At 42.7% G+C, this 20,398-nt stretch overlaps 1 protein-coding gene across 3 annotated transcripts in view; it reads right to left on the reverse strand.

Annotated features, from left to right (window-relative positions):
- The window catches only part of LOC121269655 (arginyl-tRNA--protein transferase 1-like), a 90,195-nt gene extending 71,666 nt beyond the window's left edge, over window positions 1-18,529 (reverse strand). Inside the window, exons 1-2 of one of the 3 annotated variants that reach the window (XM_041174430.1) lie at window positions 17,102-17,212; window positions 11,480-11,679 (exon numbers count right to left, since the gene is read on the reverse strand). Coding sequence is in view for 2 of the 3 variants with exons in the window: in XM_041174428.1 (XP_041030362.1) it covers window positions 17,102-17,207 (106 nt within the window). In the remaining variant the exon portion in view is untranslated. Of the gene's footprint in view, window positions 1-11,479; window positions 11,680-17,101; window positions 17,395-18,369 lie in introns of those variants that run through there. The other 2 variants (XM_041174429.1, XM_041174428.1) reach the window with 2 other exon arrangements.
- Between the last annotated feature and the right edge of the window lie 1,869 nt (window positions 18,530-20,398).

Genomic DNA, 20,398 nt, shown 5'->3' on the forward strand with positions numbered 1-20,398 from the left:
ATCTGTGGTCCCCGAACCCAAAAATCTTACAGTATCCAACACTGATGATAATCCTTCTGATAAAAAGCTGATTGGTGCTCATTAAATACTTAAAACATCAACTTATTAGCTACAACACATCATCATCTATATTCTTCTTTCATATGGAAGTTTAAAAGGGAGCATTGAATGTTGATGTCCAAACTGGTCACTTACTCTACAGAGTCTGGGGATACAGAATGATTGGCAGTTATTTTCCTAGAGAACTATCTGAGCAACCTGTGCTTCACAAGATTAACTGTGTTTCACAGTTCTTTAGCTTCCATTTGTGTCAGGCATGTCTCAGTTAGTAACACCCTCATCTTTCAAGTTAGAAGGTCATAGGTTTGAGTTGCACATCAGGGCTTGAGCACAATAATCAAGGCTGATGTTCCAGTGTAGTAGCGAAGGAGTGCTGCACTGGCAGTGTTGTCGCCTTTTAAATCAAACCTTAGGTGATCGTAAAAGGTCCCACGACACATATTTCAAAGAAGATCAGGGGAGTTATCCCTGTGTCCTGGTCACTACCTATCCCCCAGTCAACAGCACAAAAACAGGATTTCTGGTCATCGTGATATTGTTGTTTGTGGGAACTTGCTAGGAATAAATTGGCTGCCACGTTTCCTACGTTACAACAGTGACTACACGTCAAAGAAAGTGCTTCATTGGCTGCAAAGCACTTTAGGGACATCCTGTTGTCATGAAAGGCACTATATAAATGCAAGTCTTTCTTTCCTTTTATTGATGTTAATAGAGGCAACCCCCATATTAAGTCCTGATGAGGTTGGCAGTTACCTATATTTCAGATGATTTGGTGAAGTTGGGCGGTTGATCCCCAAGGTCTGTGATCAGGTCCTGATTCATGACCCTGATGGTTTTGAAGTAGTTTTGGCTGCAAATCCGAAAGAGATTCCTGGATTTAAGGCCACATCTCACAAACATCCAGAAGTCTTCATTAATAGACAGGCCTGAATTTTTGCAGGCCTGGCTGAATTCTATAGTTATTTCTGTTTCAGTTCACAGAATCTTAACAGCACAGGAGGCTATTCGGCCCATCATGGTCGCACCAGCTCTCCAAAAGAGCATTATGACTTTGTGCCATTGCCCTGCCTTTTCCCCCATATTGCTACACATTGTTTCTATTCAAATAAACATCTAATGTCCTCTTGAATACATCGATTGAACCCGCCTCCACCACAATTCCAGATAGTGCGTTGCAGACCTAAACCAATTCTTGTGTGAAAAAGTTTTTTCTTACATCACATTTGCTTCTTTTGCAAGTCACTTTAAATCTGTGCCCTCTCCACAGCTTCTCCCTATCTACTCTGTCCAGCCCCCTCATGATTTTGAACATCTCTATCAAATCTCCTCTCAGCCTTCTTGTCTCCAAGGGGAACAGTCCCAACCTCTCCAATCTATCTTCGTAACTGAAGCTTCTCATCCCTGGAGCCATTCTTGTAAATCTCTTCTGTGCTCTCTCCAACATGTTCACATCCTTCCTATAATATGGCGCCCAGAACTGTGCACAATATTCCAGCTAAGGTCTAACAAGCATCTTATAAACATTCAGCATACCTTCCTTGCCCTTGTACTCTATACCCCTATTAATAAAGGCCAGGATACTATGTGCTTTATTAAGTATTCTCTCCACCTGTCCTGCCACCTTCAGTGATCTATGTACATATACAACCAAGTCTTTCTGCTTCTTCACCCCCTTCAAAATTTCACTCCTTGTTTTACATTGTCTGTCCATGTTCTTCATACCAAAATGCATCACCTCGCACTTCGCCGCATTGAACTTCGTCTGCCACCTATCTGCCCACGCCACCAACTTGTCTATGTCCTCTTGAAGTTCCACACCATCCTCACAGTTCAAAACTCTCCCAAGCTTTGTATCATCCACAAACTTTGAAGTTGCCCCTTGCCCACCAAGATCTACAGCATTAATATATATCAGGAACAGCAAAGGTCCTAGTACCAACCCTGTTCTAATAGATGCTGGCAGATGTGTACAAATATATTGGGCTTCAGCACGGGCAAGTAATGCAACTGAATTATGGGGAGAGATTTAACCAGAGGGTGCTAAAACCAATGCTGATACTTAGCTGCCAAAGCAAGGACAAAGATGATCACCTGGTCCCAACTAATTTGGGAATTAAATTAATTCTGTTCCTCACTGAGGCTGCAGTTTTTAAAATCAGATTTCGATGGAATGTGAAACTACCAACTAGGCAATCTGGAAAATCTCATGAGAGTGTTCAGTACCACAGATCTGTGGCCTCAAGTATAAACCAGAGTAGCAATTTGAGGTTTCACAGTCTAGTGCTCAAGCAAGAACATAAGAAATAGGAGGAGTAGACCATATAGCCTGTTGAGCCTGCTCCACCATTCAACACAATCATGGCTGATCTTTGGCTTCGGCTCCACTTTCCTGCCTGCTCCCCATATCCCTGGATTTCCTGAGAATCTTTCTATCCCAGCCTTAAATGTATTCAGTGATGAAGCATCCACAGCCCTCTGGGCTAGAGGAGTCCAAAAGATTCACAACTCTGAGTGAAGAAATTTCTCCTTATCTCAGTCCTAAATGATCAAACCCTTATCCTGAGACTGTCTCTCCATGTTCTAGATTCCCCAGTGGGGAAACAACCTCAGGTGCTTACCCTGTCAAGACTGTTTTGTGGTTTGTATTGTGATGTAATTTATTCCAGGTGGGGGGTGGTTTCCCTCTATTCTTGAACAACTCAGGTACTTTAGAAGGTAAGTACATCTATCTTGTGTGCAGGCTATTCTATCAGCTCTACAGGTGCTCTAGCACATGACTGATGTTACTGCTACATCATAATACAGATCACAACTCTCATCATTTAAGCCAAAACATCCCTTCAGAATCTCAATGAGATCACCTCATATTCTTCTAAACTCCACAGCATATAGACCCAATTTACCCAGCCTCGCATCATAAGGCAACCGCCTCATCCCAGGGACAAATCTAGTGAACCTTTGCTGTCCAAAGCAAACATATCCTTTTGTAAATAGAGACAGCAAAACTGGGCAATATTCCAGGTGTGGACGCACCAAAACCTCATTTATTCTTGCACTCCCCTTGCGATAAAGGCCAACATGCTGTTTGCTTTCCTAAGTACTTGCATGCTAGCTAACTTTCCTTCTCCTTGTACAAGTACACCCAAGTCTCTTTGAACTTCAACATTTACAAATCCGATGCCTTTAAAAAAAAAATCTGCTTTTCTATTCTTACAACCAAAATGAATAACCTCACACTTCCCCATTATACTCCATCTGCCAGATGACTGGACTAGTAATCCAGAGACCCACATTAGTGCTCTGGGGACAAAGATTCAAATCCAACCACGGCAGAGATGGGGAATTTGAATTCAATTAATAAAATCTGGAACTGAAGGCTAGTCTCAGTAATGATGGCCATGAAACTATCATTGATTGATAAACCATCTGGTTCACTAATGACCTTTACAGAGGGAAATTTACCTGGCCTACATGTGACTTCAGATCCACAGCAATGTGGTTGACTCTTAGCTGCCCTCGTAAGCCCTCAGTTCAAGGGCAATTAGATATGGGCAACAAGTACTGACCTGGTCAGAGATGCCCACATCCCAAGCACAAATAAAGGACTAGGATGGGCAATAAATGCTGGCCTAGCCAGTGACGTCCTGATCCCGTGAACAAATTTTTAAAAATGTATACTACATCTACTGGTTCCCCTTTTATCTTCCCTACTAGCTACATCCTCAAAAAATTCTAATATATCTGTCAAACAGGATTTCCCTTTGGTAAAACTATGTTGACTTGTTCTAATTACACTATGTTTTTCTAAGTGCAACGTTAAGACTTTCTTAATAGATTCTAGCACTTTGATGACCAATGTTAGGTTAATTGGCCTATTTTCTCTCTCCTTTCTTGAAAGGTGGTGTTACATTTGTTAACTTCCAAACCACTGGGACGGTTCCAAAATCAAGGGAATTTTGGGAAATCATACCCCTTGCATTTCACTATCTCTGCAGATTTTTCTTCTCAAACCCTAGGATGTAGGCCAGCAAGTCCAGGGGATTTGTCAGATTTTAGTCCCTTGAGTTTCTCCAGTACTTTTTCTCTGCTGATATTGTTAACCCTAATTTCCTCACTCATTAGCCCCTAGATTACCCTTTATTTCTGGCATGTAACTTGTGTCTTCTACTGTGAAAACAGACACAAAACATTTGTTCAATGTCTCTGCAATTTCCTTATTTCCCATGATAACTTCTCCTGTCTCTGATTCTAACAGACCGACAGCTACTCTCTTTTTTTAAAAAAATTATACTCGTAATAGCTCTTGCCATCTGTTTTTTTATATTCTTGGCTAGTTTACTCTCATTCTATTTTCCCCTCATCATCAGCTATTTGGTGGCTTTGCTGATTTCTAAAACACTCCTAATCCCAAACTTTTGCAAACATTATAAGCCTCTTTTTAAAAATCTAATACTACCCATTACCTCCTTAGTAAGCCACAGAAGAATCTTTCTTGCTAAGATTTTGTTTTTCAATAGAATGTATTTTTGTTGAACGTTTTGAATTGTTTCTGTAAACGTTTCCCACTATTTACCTTTATGTCATTTTCCCAACCAACCATAACTATCTGTTCCCTCATACATATGTAATTGGCTTTTAGTTTAATATTCTTGCTTAAAGTTGAAAATGACATAATACAATTAAATTCCTTATTGTGATTGGAGTATGATTATTTCCCAGTGAATCTTTTAATATTATGTTACTAATTAACCCTGCCTCATTACACAATACTAGATCTAAAATAGCTTTATCCCTAGTTGATTCCATATTCTTAAGTGTCCAGCAGATGGGCTTTTGGTTTGGGGAGGGGTTTGGCTTGGATGACTATTTGGATGAGATGTACTTGTAATTGGTGACATTTGCACCATACTGTATTAGGCACTCAGCAGTAGACTCTCTTTCTCCATTCTGAATCATACGCTGCAGACAAGACCATAAACGTTTCTGCTATCTTGAGCCTGTGCCGATAACCAGCTTTGATGTGCATTATAATTGCCTGGTCACAGGTGCTTCAACCAGGGCTAAACTCACATCACTTAGTGACTAGCAAGTCTTTGGAGTATCATCCTTTCCGAGAGCTGGTACATATCACACAGCAATGATATTGGCCAATGGTTTTGTCAGGTCATTGGCTGCTTGCCCCAGTTTCAGGATGGCAATTGCATATTGTCATAACTTAGGCATTTGGCCAGAGGCTTGCATGTTGGCACCGAATCATGGCAGCCAGTTGCAGGCATTTTGACCCAAGTTCTTCAGGATACTAGGGAGATGTCAGCTACGCATGCAGATTTGCTACATTTAGCAAGTGCAAGAACCTTATCCGAGCTTGGTCCAGTTCTCTGGAAAACGGCCTCAATTTATACAATATAGGTGTGCAGTCAGAAAAGGAACAAAGCAGCATTCTTCATACTTTCTTTGAATGATGATCCGCATGGCATCTTGGAATTCAGAAGTAATAGGATGACAATGCTCACCTATAAACACCAATAATTCATTTTATGTTCAGTCTGATTAACATCTTTATTCTGTACATTTCAGGATTTCAGTTTCCACCCTTGTATCCATTATGATCCCAGTGTGTTATCAAGACAAGAGAATGTATCTAGCATTTACTGCTAATTGTTGAAGGTATTTATCACCCTACAAAAGGTATAATAGGTGCAAATTTGTTCCTTTCAAAAATCCCAAACATGTACAGACAAGGGGTGATTGCAAGGTGCTTTTCACACCTCTGTCAGTGTCCTGAGTTCCCAATTACCTGGTAAAGATCCCATAGCACTATTTGAAGAGGAGTAAGGAGCCTTCCCCAATGTTCTGGCCAACATTTCTACATGGGTACAGAGGTACATTGGAACAAGAGCAGGTCATTCAGCCCCTTCAAGTCTGTTCTACCAATTAGATCATGGCTAAGCTATTTCAAATTTCATTTTCTCTATATCCCTTGATACTCTTACCCAACAACAAGCTATCAAATACAGTCTTGAAATTTTCAATTGATTCAACACCCACAGTCTTTTGCAGGAAGTTCTAGATATTCACTACCATGCAAGAGTGCCCTTTGATTTCATATCTGAATCACCTGGCTCTATTTTTAATATTGTGCCTCTTCCTTCTGGATTCCCCCAGCAGATGTAATAACTTCTCTGCATCTGCACAACAGAAACATTTTCTCACAAACTCCTCTCATTCAACCTGCATCTCAAAAGACCAGTTAACAAGACAAACTAGTTATTTGTTTCTGTGCGTGCTCGGGCAGTACTACACTCAGATTGGCTGCTGTGTTTGCCCAGATGCAGGTTCATTAGAATACACACTTCTAATTGGCCACTTCCAGAGCAATGTTGCCTCCTTCCTGTAGGCAAATGCTCAACCCCCATCATACTTCCCACCCAGCTGTAATCTGGGGTGGAGCAGGACACTCCCATGGTCTGAGAAAGAAAGGTTGCATCTAAATAACTTTTTTCACAACCACAGCATATCCAAAATGCTTTACAATCAATGAGATAACAGTCACTGTTGAAATGCACAAAATGCAGCAGCCAATTTGCGCACAGCAAGCTCCCGCAAACAGGAATATGATGACCAGATAACTTGTTTTTCTAGAGTTCTTGATAAAAAATATTGGTGAGGGCACCAGGGGGAGCTATCCTTCCCTCCTTTGTTGGCACCACCGACACTACAACACTCCCTTAGTACTGCACTGAAGTGTCAGTCTCGATTTTTGTGCTCAAGTCTGTTCAAGTCCCACTCCTAGACAAGTCTCTGTACGTTGAGCGAGATTCTAACTCACTCAAAGCCAATTCATTTTCAGAGTTAAAATCGGGCCCATTAGGCAGCATAATGGAGTGGGTACAGAAGGCAATACTGTAGTAGGAGCCTCTTTCTTCCCTTCCTGTTTTGTTATTGAATACATTGTCAAGATACTGAGTAGTCAGAAGACAGTATTAAATATGATACTAGCCTGGCAGCTATACATTGGTTAAAATCTGTAGCTGCCAGACTATAGCAGTGACTTTCAGGCATAGGTGGGCCACACATCCCAGCCAGACAGGCCCGAGTTACATTTCTCTCGACTGACTCCCTCACAAAAGTTGCCAGAGGTGTTGGCAAGGAATGGGAAAGCGGGCAGGAAGCCAGTGTCACCAGGGATTCAAAGGAACTGTCCCTGGCATTGAGTTAGTGTTTGAGCTGAGTGGCTCCAATGAGCTGCTGCTGAAGGCAGTGGGAAGGCCGAGTCTGGAGCTACGTAAAGATTTCTCGTGAGTCATACCTGTTTCTCATGGTTGCAGGGAATTCTCACAAAAATTAAATAAATATGGCCACTCTGCCTCATAAAAGTCTGACTTTAATTTGTAAGAGGCCTGCACATCACCAACCCGACTAACAAAAGCTGATAGGAGGCAGAGAATTTGTGCTAGATAAGACTCCAACCAGTGGAGCATTTCCCCCCCGAGTCCCGTGGGCTTGTTTTGCTAGGCTTGATGCCACAGTTGGTTGAATGAATCCTTGATGCCAAGGGCAGTCATGCTCACTTCACCTCTGCAATTCAGCTCTTTTGTCCATGTTTGGACTAAAATTGTAATGAGCCAAGTGCCCCTGGCAAGAACCCAAACTAAGTATCAATGAGTAGCTTATTGGTGAGTGGGTGTCACTTGATAGCACTGTGACAACACCTTCCATCACTTTGCTAATGATTGACAGTAGACTGATGAGGCAGTAATTGGCCAAGTTGGAATTTTGTGGACAAGACATTCCTGGGAAATTTTCTGAGTAGATCCCAGTGTTGGAGCTGTAATGGAAGCTTGGCTAGAGGCATGGCTAAGCCTTCAGTACTGAGGTGGAATTTTGTCGAGAGCCAAAGTCTTTGCCGCATCCAGTCTGCTCAGCTGTTTGACATCAAATGGTGTGTATCAAACTGTCTTTAAACTGGCTTTTGTCATGGTGCAGACCTTAGGAGGGGGCTGAGATGGGCCATACCACATAATGGAGTCCTCAGTTTGAAGATGAGATTGTTGTCTCCACAAGGACTGTGCAATGGCTACTCTAACCAATACTATCATGGACAGATGGAGGTACAACCGGTATTTTGGGAGGACAATCAGAAGGAGGTTTATGTGTTGTCTCATTTGTGTTGTCTCTCTCCTACCATGGGCCCAGTCTGGCAGAAATATCCTTCAGGACTTGTCCAGCTCAGACAGTTGTGGTGCTACCAAGCACTCTTGGTAATGGAAATTGTGTCCTTCCTACTTTTACTGTTTCATCCAAGTGATGACCAACATTCATCAGCTGAGGGGGGCAATAGATGGTAATCAGCAGAAGGTTTCCTTGCCTATGCTGATGCCTCAAGACTATATGGTGCTTGGAATCGATGTTGGAGGACTTCCAGGTCACTCCTTCCCAAATGTATGGCCCTGTACCACCGCCTCTGATGTGCCAATGGGACAGGAAATACCTAGAGATGGTGATTAAACAGCATGTTCTATAGGTATGACTATGTCAGGCTGCTGTGAGACTAACTTGTGGGACAGCTCTGTTGATCTGTGTTGAATACTTGGTCAACCAGACTCCCAACCAACCCTTTACACTTACTTCTGTAGGAAGAGGAATGAGGAAAATTAACTGAACAAAATAAAATGTATGCACTCTCAGTGGGACCAGGCCATGACAGCAAGTTAGCATCTAGCAAACAACTGAAATCCAGTGGATCATTTTTCTTTTTTTTTTGTTGCATCTTTACAGTTACTATGGAAATGGAGAGGAAATGAGATGGGGTGGAGACCTATTGAATCAGGCCTCTCCACCCACAATACAGCCCAGGTTGTTTATAAAGAACATAGAAATTGCTAAACACAAAAAGGTCCACCTAGTTCATCTTCTACCATCCAGACAGTCACATAATACAATGATAATGGAACTGTTGACTAAACCTAGCAAGCAATCTCACAAGAGACCCAGAAATGAGGCCAGGAAAGCTCTTACTCGCTGAAAGCTTTGGGTTCCGCCCAATCATTTTACATTTATTGCAATATAAATGATTAAATGTTAAATATATTAATATATAGTCTACATCATCAGTGACATTAAATTACATGATAACGGAGCATGGAGACAGTTCTATGTAGAGCCTTGTGCTGAGTCTGTATTGTACATAGTTAGTACAATGTTCAATAAAAGGTACAGCTTACCAACAGTCTTGCCCCATGCATTGTCTGTAAGTCCAGACCCATGATTACCACATCAAAGACCAACAACAAGATGGTGAAAGTGGAGGAAAAAAAACACAACGAAAGGAGCAACAAGAGCTCAGTGAGTGGCAGAAGTAGCAAGAGAAATGACTGGAGGACAAGGACAGGGTGGAATAATCTTCAACCGAACTCCAGAATGGCAACAATAAAAAGGAAACATGGGGAAAAAAGTCCGACCTTTACCAGGGTGCTTCAACCACCTGGCAGGTTTGGATCAAGCCAAGAAGTGGCAGAACTGGCATTGCAGGTTTTCCAGGTACAGAACAGCATCAGGACCAGCAGAGAAGACTAGCAAGGAGCAGGCCAGTACCTTACTCTAAGCCATAGGCCGTAGTGCAGATTATGTAATGGTCAAGACAGGGCAAAAAACAAAGACACGGCAACATAAGAAGTTATCAAAAGTTTTGATACTTACTTTAGTCTTTGCAAAAACAATTTAATAGGCATACTCAAAGACTGGGAATAAGCATAGATTCCTTTATAGACTAGCTATATTGATGAACAGAAAATTGTTAATATGGAGCTCTGAATTAATTCAGGATCACATTGTTGTGGGAGTCTTAGAAGAGACACTATTGGATTTTGTTCCAGTCAAGGGAAGAGTTGATTCTATCAAAAGCTGTATGGAAAGCGAGGCAGGCAGAAGATAGAAAGCAAAACAAAATTTTTAATCAAGGCAAAAAAGAATTTTTGTGGAGAAAACCAGCTGATACAGTCCAGTTTATAGCACACAGAAATTACACCTAACCCCAAACAGAGAACAAAAGAGAGCACGGTAGCCGGCATTATTCAGTGCACCCATGTGGCAGGAAAAGACTGCCCTGGCACAAAGAATGCCCTGCCCCAAAATGCAGTGTACCATTCCTGCAAGAAGAGAGGCCGTTTTAATAATCAGCAAACAGCTTTTAAACAAACAATTAAAGGAGAAGCAGGCAAGATCAGGTACCATTCAGGAAACTGAAAACATTCAAAACTTAAAGAAAAGAGGATCTAAATGGGAACTATTGGAGTGCAGATATTATAGTCAACGGACATATAACAAGCTTCAAATTAGACACTGGAGCAGGAGTTCCAAGTCTCTCAGACACAAAAGTGGTTAAAACCATACTCCCTCCAACCATTGACTATGAGACTCCACAGTCCAGGAGGCATTCAGTTGAAAGTCAAGTTGACTGCTGAACTCCAGCACAAAGGAAAATAAATCACAAACTTTGTATGTGATCATCAATCAAGAACATTTACTGTTAAGTTGAAAAGCTTGTACAGATCTACAACTCATCCTGAAAGGAGATAAATTAGAAAACCTTGAGGAAACCAAGCAGAAGATTTCACTCAAACAGCAGGTGGAAGAATCAGATAAACATGAACAAGGCAAATTGCAAACAACAGCAGATGCATTGTCACACATTCCTGTTGGAAAGTCAGAAAAGGAGGACAGAAATCTTGTGGAGGATGTAGAGTCATACAGTTCATGGACTACAATATTCCTACCAGCAACCACAAAGAGGCTGAACGAAATACAACAAGCACAGAAAACAGATGAAGAATATGCTAGAATTAGAGAGAACTGCAAGAAAAATGGATGGCCAGAATATGTTCCAAACAATCGCATCCTGAAACAATACTTGGGAGCAATGGAGAGATCTCAATACTGTGGATGACTTATTAATCTATGATGAGGGGTTGGTCAAAGTCAGTTTCAAAGAATACACCAGGGACACCTAGGCATTACAAAGTGTCATGCTGGGGCATGATATTCAATTTGGTAGCCAGGAATCTCAAAATCACTAGAGGACATGATTTCCAGCTGCATCACCTGTGCAATCCTTTGCCAAGGGCAAAAAGAACAATTAATGGTATCCTCATTTCCACCCAGACAGTGGGAATGTCACAGATGGAGCTTTGAACTGAAGGGGAAAACATTAATCCTGGTTGTTGACTGTTACGCCAGATGGACTGAGGTTAAACGTCCATCTGGTACAACCTCAGAAGCAATCTTTAATTCACTAAAGGAAATGTTTGCCACACATGGTCCTCCAGATCTTGTCATTTCAGGCATGGTGTGAATGACAGATTAAAGAAATTTACAGAAGACTATGGAGTTGTCCACACAACTAGTTCACCCAGATACTCACAAGCAAAGGAGAGGCCGAAGAGAGGAGTAAGAACAGTCAAAGCTTTGTTGAAAAAAGAATGATGATATCCAGTTAGCACTGTTGAGATACTGTTCCACACCACTTCAGAATGTTTTGGCTCATTCAGAACTTCTGATGGGAAGACAATGGACTCAACTTTCTGTTCTTCCAAAATGCTCTCATGCCATGTCTAAAAACAACTGATAAAGTAAGGGAGAAGGAGGATGAGTATCATGTAAATCAGACCAAAAATTACAACCTTCGCCTAGAGTGCATGAGTTACCAGAAATCCAACCACATGAATCACTCTGGGTTAGAGATCAGAATCAAGAAGGTGAAGTACTGGAAAAGACACAAAGTTGAGATCTTATCTTGTAGAGATATAAAATGGGATAGGAGAAGAAACAGAAGTGCATTCATATCTACAAGACTAACTACCCATATGATCAGGAAGACAACTTGAACAGAGAACTAATAGTCTCTTAAGATTTTCATACTGCTCTACCGAGTTCAAGAGAGAACATAAAGAACTTGAATCCTATTCAACCTCAGAGCTAAATAAAAGGTTGGTGAGATTAGTGAAACACCACAACACTATGTCTGTGAACCAAAGATGAAGACAGAGACTTCGGAGGGAGATGTAGGATAATATAATAGTACTTCTTAGAGTCAGAGACCTGGGGGAGATGTAGTATAAAGGGTTAATGTTAAATATGTAAATATATAGTCTATATCAGTGATCTAAGATCACATGACAACAGAGCATGGAGAGAGATAATTCTATGGAGAGCCTCATGCTGAGTCTTGTTAGTATAATGTTCAATCAAAAGGTACAATTTATCAACAGTCTTGCTCCAGCATTGTCTGTAAGTCCAGACCCACAACAATAACACTTATCATGTCATGTCTCAAATTACTCATACACATACATCACAAAATATTATTTTCTGAATAAAATCCATTTATTTTGAATTTGAATGAAGCAACATTTCTACTTCCACATCCTCTTAGAGAGTCTGTTCTATGGAATGGTCACTTAACATCTGGGGCTTCTTAAAAATATGCAGAATTGGGCCAACACCTAGCACAGATTAGACTAGTGGATGGGTGCACGCGCCTGTATGCACACACATACAAACAAACACTGCTAACCCTCCCAACCTTATCTTCCTTTGAGTGTGTTGTGTAAAGGGGGCATGGGGTGGCAGGGAGTGAGGGGAGGGGTGGGTGGAGAAGAAAGTTTTCACAAAGGGTCTTCAACTCCATTTCATCTTCATTGTGGCCAGTAATAGATCCATCTTCAGGTGTGAAATGAGTTTGATTTAGCACTGGGACATACTGCAGACCCCAGGGTCTATGGGGCTCCTGAAAGAACCTCAAATAATCAAAGGAAGCACAAGTAAGTTGTCTCATTTACCATAGCCCTTCCCCCCCCAGCGCAACTGGCTCATTTTTCAAGCCTCTCAGTGCCTTGTGGCTGCTCATTTCCGGCTGGCACCGAGCCCTACAGTCCTGCTTCCATTCTACGTCTTGATGCGAAGCCTGGTGGGGAAAGGGTGTAATGGCTTGCACCAGGAGTTTAAATGGTCCTGCCCCGAACAATGTAATAGACTCATCCTTACTAACAGGCAGGTTGACAGGAAAATCAGTTCGAAATTTTTTTCCTTTTTGCGGGCTCTGACTCAAGGCGATTCTTGAACTGGAATCAAATGTAGAAAATGAGCAGGAACTATCCCAGAATACATATACTGCCCTCTGAGTAACACAGAAACCTTGGTCCCACAGCAAACGCAACATACATTTTTGTCTGATAATGTGCCTCTGAAGCACCTTGGGATGTTTTAACCATTATGTCCTCACAACTCCACCTACAAACTGTGCAGTCATAAACAATATTCCCACTAAGCTGCATGTGTGTGCAGCCCTACAGCAGTCTGGGAGGTACCATGCAGGCAGACTTCGAGAAAACGCTGTATACAAGAACAAAATTTTAAACAGAGAACGCAGTCATAGCACATGAGCTAGAGCAAGTGGCCCTGTCCTATATCACCGTTCTGACTCCACCTGCAGTAATATTCCTATGCTACCAGTTTCAATTATTACACCTATACTGCAGAGTCGAACTCCACTGTTACCTCCCAATCTATACCATTGTTCAGTAACATCGCCAGTGTCCATCAGTAATGCCCAGATTGTGCATCACACAGGAGCAGCAAGAGAAAATGCTTTATCTCAATACAAATATGGTCCAAAATTTCACCATCAAAGCTTTAACTCGAACTACAAATGGAGCAAGAAAAGCAGCCAGTCCAAGACAGACAGATTTAACCAGCAGCTTTAACAAACCCTTTGAAATGAGTGCTGCTTGTGGATTCTGGTATAAACCAGTGGGGTTGGAGGAGGCAACGTCATGTCATTGAGTAATGTAGAAACATCAAAAGCATCCAAGATCAATTGAGGGCAGAAGTCCCACCCTGGACTTTTCCAACATCAATCTCATTCATCAGTTTCAAAATCAAATAAGCAATGAAAACTTTATTTTCTAAAAGATCTGCTACGATTCTGAAGAAACCTGTTCTTGGGGCCATTTTTGTTCCTTTATGAACATCATAGATCATTTTGTGCTTTTTACTATGTCTTTCTAATTTCAGGCTTCGCCACTTTTAAACTAACCTATAATTTAGAACCAAACATGGGGCATCCATCTGACAGGGCTGTCTCTCCCTTTCTTATGGCTGATGTACGTGTACAGCCACAACTATAATTGCACATCTAGGTGATAAAACTAGATAATTGCATTGGGAATAGCAGAATGTATGCCTTCTTCATATTTTTGAATCAGACACAATCATTTTATGCTCTGAGTGACCAGAATCACACACTGGTAAGTTTTTAATTTTCTGTTTGTGTGTGCAAATGAAGTTTAGGGCTCCCATAAGCTTCATAGAATATCAAAGCCTGGAATATTTTACATTAGTCTTCCAGTTTGCTTGTGACTTCTTTTCCTAGCTTCTTTGGGTTTTAACATTGTTAAAGTTTAAATGTTAGGGCCCAAAAGGGCTTGTAGTGCAGCGTTATGATGACACACTGGTCACTTGCTCCAATAAGCATTGTGTAGCTTGGCAGTTGCAGGTAGGGCTGCAACGTGATTAAATGTATTCCTGGAGATATCACATGACTTGCCCCATATTTCAACCATTAGTTGACCAACACATCCACCCTTTGATGCACTGCCTTCCTACACCAATTGGAAAGCAAAAAGGCTCATTACCCAATTGGATGATGCTTGACTGTCAGCAGCCCCCCCCCCACCCCCCCCCCAACCCCCATTTTCAATATTTTTACATCTGGTAGAGAGAAATGTTAAAAAAAAAATGCCTCGATGATTTTTCTCCAGGGCTGCACTTAATGTCCTGGAATTGATCTTCAATTCATGAAGACTTGAAGGGCTGAGAACCCTGGTTACAAGCAGTGTAGAAACCAACACATTCATTACATACAATCCCATTACAGAGTACCAGTTAGTGAACAACTGAGTCACACATTCCAGAGAGGTCCCACATATGCATAGACCTGCTCTTAGTTGGTGGGCTACAATTGACCTTAGCACACCTAGGTTAAAAGGGATGGTGTGAAATTATAAAGACTTTGGATGACTATCCAGCGACCCCTTATGCAAGTGTCCGTGTTTAAATTTTGAATGAGCTGGGCTGCAATAATGCAGCATGGTTGAAATTGCCTGCTCTCACTCACCATTGCACGCACTTACATGAAAGAATGTTGTAGCTATGTGGTAATGCTAATCAGCCAAGACTAACAATCCAAGTTATGCAATTTCCATTTGAATTTGTTTTTTTTTTAAAATCTGGAAATAAAAAAAGCTGGTCTCAAAAAAAAGTGACCAGGAAGCTGTTAGATTGTTAGAACACCACGATCAAGGGAAGGAAAGCTCCTGTGCCTACCCCGTCTGGACCGCTGTGTGACTCCGGTCCTATACCAGCATGCAAGAATCTTAACAATCCTCTGAAATGGCTAAGAAATCCATTCAGATTCCAACCTGTTAGACAACAGGTCAGGAAGGTAGCCAACCCCACAATGGTATATGCAACAAAAGTGGGTATAAATGCCAGCCACACCCACACCTCCAGATAAGGGAAAAAAGATGGGAAGAATGGCGAACAAGTGAAATTATGAGGCAGAAGAGAACACCAAGGTTAACCCAGGAGGAAAAGCAAAGTTCAAAATTTTCAAATCCCAGTAACAATCAGTAATACTGGAGTTCTATTTTACCAGGCCAGTTTGGACAAGTTTTTCTGGTACCCTACATTTCCAAGTTTTCCTGTAGTTTTTCCTTGAGAAAGGCCACTACCTACATAATTGAGATAAAAACAAAAAAACTGCGGATGCTGGAAATCCAAAACAAAAACAGAATTACCTGGAAAAACTCAGCAGGTCTGGCAGCATCGGCGGAGAAGAAAAGAGTTGACGTTTCGAGTCCTCATGACCCTTCGACAGAACTTGACTCTTTCTTGGACTCGAACGCAAGTTCTGTCGAAGGGTCATGAGGACTCGAAACGTCAACTCTTTTCTTCTCCGCCGATGCTGCCAGACCTGCTGAGTTTTTCCAGGTAATTCTGTTTTTGACCTACATAATTGTCCTAAGACAACTGTTCTCAAGAAGTCATATTGGAATAGAAACGTTAACTTTTGTTTCTCTCTCCACAGACTACTGCCAGAGCTACTGAGCTGCTCCAGCATTTTCTGTGTTTTTTTAAAATTTCAGGCTTCCAGCATCTGCAGTATTTCAATGGCTAACTCACCCCCCTCAAATTCCCACTTCAAGCGGCTCTCGGAAAACCCAAGGAAACCTGCAGCTCTGAAAAGGTGCGAACCTAGTGGACAGAGGGAAGGAAGACAGTAGGGAAACCCGCTCATGACACAAAAGCACCACTTCACAATAATATTCAATCATTTTGACTAGCAGTTGAATTACAAGTCAATCTACCCAAGACATTTCAGCAGAATGGGATTGGGGGAGCTGGACTATAAACGGCCTTGATCGCATAGAAACCTGAGCAAAACTTTTTTTTATTTGAAAGAAAACAGGGAAAATATTGTGAGCATTTTGCAAGAAGTGGAACCGGCGGGAGAAAGCCGCTTCGGGCTTCAGCTCACACCCCCGAAACCGACACCAGGATAGGAGAAGCGAGTTGGGAAACAAAAAGGGGGGGGGCAACGAACAACTCGGAAAGGGACCCCCGTGGAAATGGGACGGATTTCACAGTAACAGCAGCGGAGAGAGGGGCAGCTGGAAATCAACAGGTCCGCAAAGCCCTGGCAACGGACAAGCTGTGTAACCAACACACGAATACTGACAGAAAACTAACGAAGGGAAAGCCAAACGCCAGCAGATGAACGCAGCTTAAAGAGTCTTTCACTTTCAGTTGTTAGATACAGTGTTTAGATACCTTGATAACATTTTACAACAATGTAACTGATACAATTCATGTAACCATTTCTCATCAACTCCTGCTAATACCCATTCTATTATTAATCTCTCCCCGTTCACTTGATTTTTCACTAGGATTCCCTCCGCGCTACCCACCCCCCCAAAAATCTCACCCTGAGCACAGAACGAGTCCTTCCCGCAATAGCCGCAACTCCATGCCTCTAGGGGCGGACTGAGCTCCCCCGCCGGGGGACTGTGCCCAGTGCTGCTGGTTCCCATCGGTGGGGGGGGGGGGAGGGGGAAAGGCACCAAGGTAAGAGGGTGCGGGCGGGGGTTTAGTCGGAGTCACCCCATCCGCCTTCTCCCCCGGCCAGGATCCGGAGCCGGATACGCACACACACACTCATGGACGAGGCAGCCCAGCTCCTCGGCTACTTCCTCATCCGCCTGACTGACTGACTGACGCTCGCCGGAGTTCCAGCCCCAGAGCCGTCAGCGGGCAACTAGCCCCAGCCAGAGACACAGACACCCACTCCCGAATCCAGCGCTCGGAAGGACGCCCAAATGCAAATTTCCCGATGCACTTCCCAGCTCGCAAACGGGGAAAGGCCAACTTTCATTTATATAGCGCCTTTCAGGTGTCCAGGCGATTCACAGCAAATTAGCCAACATTTGACCTGGGGGTCACAGATTCGGGCTGCTAACTGGAAACTTGGTCGAAGTGCGGGTTTTACAGACTAACTTAAAAAAAGAGGTGGAGAAGTTTGAAACAAAAACAGAAAATGCTGGAAAAACTCAGCAAGCCTGACAGCATCTGTGGAGAGAGAAACAGAGTTGACGTTTCGGTCAATCATTCTAAAGATTATGATATGGGGTGGGGGGCGGGGGGCTATATTAATGAAACCATTCAATACAAATCAAAGGACACTATTCTAACATTGTATGTAGGCCTTCTCTTGTTCCTGTACAACAGACTGGAGAGCTTGGCCTAAATAGCCAAGTGATTATGGTACTGGGTTTGTTAAACCCAAGATCAAGAGTTCAAATCTCACAATGGCAAAACTATGAAACAATGTAACTTCAAGGAAACAGATGGAAACGTGTTTGTCCTCGAAAGAGTTACAAGACTGGAGGGAGCTGAATGGGCCTCCTCCTTTTCCTAAGGTAACAGGTTCAAGAAGCTTAATGAGCCAATTGTCCCTATGATGAGAGTTAAGGCCAAACAGCAGCACTTTAAGAGCTGTTGACAAGGGTGTCCCTCCCTGCAACTGACCCAATCTCACCTCCACACTGTCAAAATAAGTTGAGCTGATTGCTTGGCATCAAAACCTCCACTGGCAGTCACCTGAGCCATCTTCCACTTTATCTGTAGATTGAAAATGGACTGTGTCCACAAGGACACGATGTACAAATCCCTAAGAAAAGGGGAAAGAAAACATACCCAATGTTGCCCTCGGTCGAAGGATGGGTCTAGTCATGTAACCGTCCATTCGGTTAGATGTTGCCGGATAGCCTGTCTCTCGTGGAAAGGTTTGTGCAGAAAAACACCTTTGACCACTAGCCCATCAGTCTCTGGTACATGTAACATCCTCGAGGCCCTGCGGGAATAGGAAATACTGGATCCTGTGGGATGGTTCCCTGAGCTGACTGTCAAAGACACTTTGAAGAATGCCTCATCACCAGAACTTTCAAACAAGCACCAACATGTAAATTGGCTGGCGGTGGGAAGTGCCCTCCCTGTCAGATTGTTCCTGCACACCCCTTCCGCATGTTACCCTTGAGGTAGGTGTGGTGGAAAGAGACTCTCTCCACCTCTTTCTGGAATGTGCCTCTGCAAGGCAGGCCTGGAAAGAGATGCAGTGGTTTTTGATGGGGTTCATTATGAGCAGCTCGTAATGAAGCTCGTAATAAAGCTTCACTTGGTCACTTTCAGATGTTAAATCATGGTTTAAAAAGCACAAATCCAGACTATCACACCCAAGTGTAAATTGCATGCAGAATTCTGTCAAAATTTTCAGGTAGGGCATGTCGGCGTATCAGTATCCATATGAAAGCAGCACGCTCCAAGTTTAAAAGACTCCACCCAGAGCCAAAAGAGCCAACCCATCTGACATCACTAATTGGGCTACTTAATAAATTTGATGTCAGGGCCAGTCCTGAGCAGTTCCATAACACAGGAGTCTGTGCTCTACAGGCTGTTCCCAGAAATGCATAAAGAGGTAAACACCAACTGCTGCTGGAGGGCCATCAACTCAGTGAAAGATGCTCTTGGGTCTTCTCAAAGCTTGTTCCTCTTTCAGTGTAAAAACCTGTCAATGAGTGTTACAGACTGGCACATTCCAAAATCCAGGACTACATGCTGAGGGATGCACTAAAGCCTGAGGCAGTTGCCACAAAAGCCCAACAAAGAAAGCCCTCCCACCATAGTACTCAGAGGGGCTGGATACTGTGTAAAACCCCTGTTAGCACCAGAGAAGACCTGGCATGAAACATAAATGTATATTGTAAAGGTACATAACCTGTAATACCTAATCAAAAACAAAAATACCTGGAAAAACTCAGCAGGTCTGGCAGCATCTGCAGAGAGGAATACAGTTAATGTTTCGAGTCCGAATGACCCTTCAACAGAACTAAGTAAAAATAGAAGAGAGGTGAAATATAAGCTGTTTTTTTTTCTAATTTAAATAGATTTTTCTTTTCCCACCTATTTCCATTATTATTAAATGTATTTCCATCCATTGTTTTATCTCTACCTTTTAGCCTTTTTTGATTCCTTCACCCCACCCCACCCCCACTAGGGCTATCTGTAACCTGCTTGTCCTGCTTTCTACCCTTAATTAGCACATTCCTTAGATAATATCACCACCTTCAACACCTCTTTGTCCTTTTGTCTATGACATCTTTTGGTTATCTCCACCTATCACTGGCCCTCTATCCAGCTCTACTTGTCCCACCCCCCTCAAACCAGCTTCTATTTCATCTCTCTTCTATTTTTACTTAGTTCTGTTGAAGGATCATTCGGACTCGAAACGTTAACTGTGTTCCTCTCTGCAGATGCTGCCAGACCTGCTGAGTTTTTCCAGGTATTTTTGTTTTTGTAGAGGAAACCGCATTGGGAGCAACAAATGCAGTAGACTAAATTGAGGGAAGTGCAAGTGAAATGCTGCTTCCCTTGAAAGGAGTGTTTGGGCCCTTGGACGGTGAGAAGAGGGGAAGTAAAGGGGCAGTTGTTGCACCTTCTGCGGTTGCATGGGAAGGTGCTGTGGGAGGGGGCTGAGGTGTAGTGGGTGATGGGGGAGTAGACCAGGGTGTCCCGGAGGGAACGATCCCTGCAGAATGCCACCGGGGGGGTGAAGGGAAGATGTTTTTGGTGGTGGCATCATGCTAGAGTTGGCAGAAATGGTGGAGGATGATCCTTTGAATGCGGAGGCTGGTGGGGTGAAAAGTGAGGACAAGGGGGACCCTATCAT

This window comes from Carcharodon carcharias, chromosome 25 (assembly GCF_017639515.1).
Source record: "Carcharodon carcharias isolate sCarCar2 chromosome 25, sCarCar2.pri, whole genome shotgun sequence".
In the NCBI taxonomy this organism is placed as follows: domain Eukaryota; kingdom Metazoa; phylum Chordata; class Chondrichthyes; order Lamniformes; family Lamnidae; genus Carcharodon; species Carcharodon carcharias.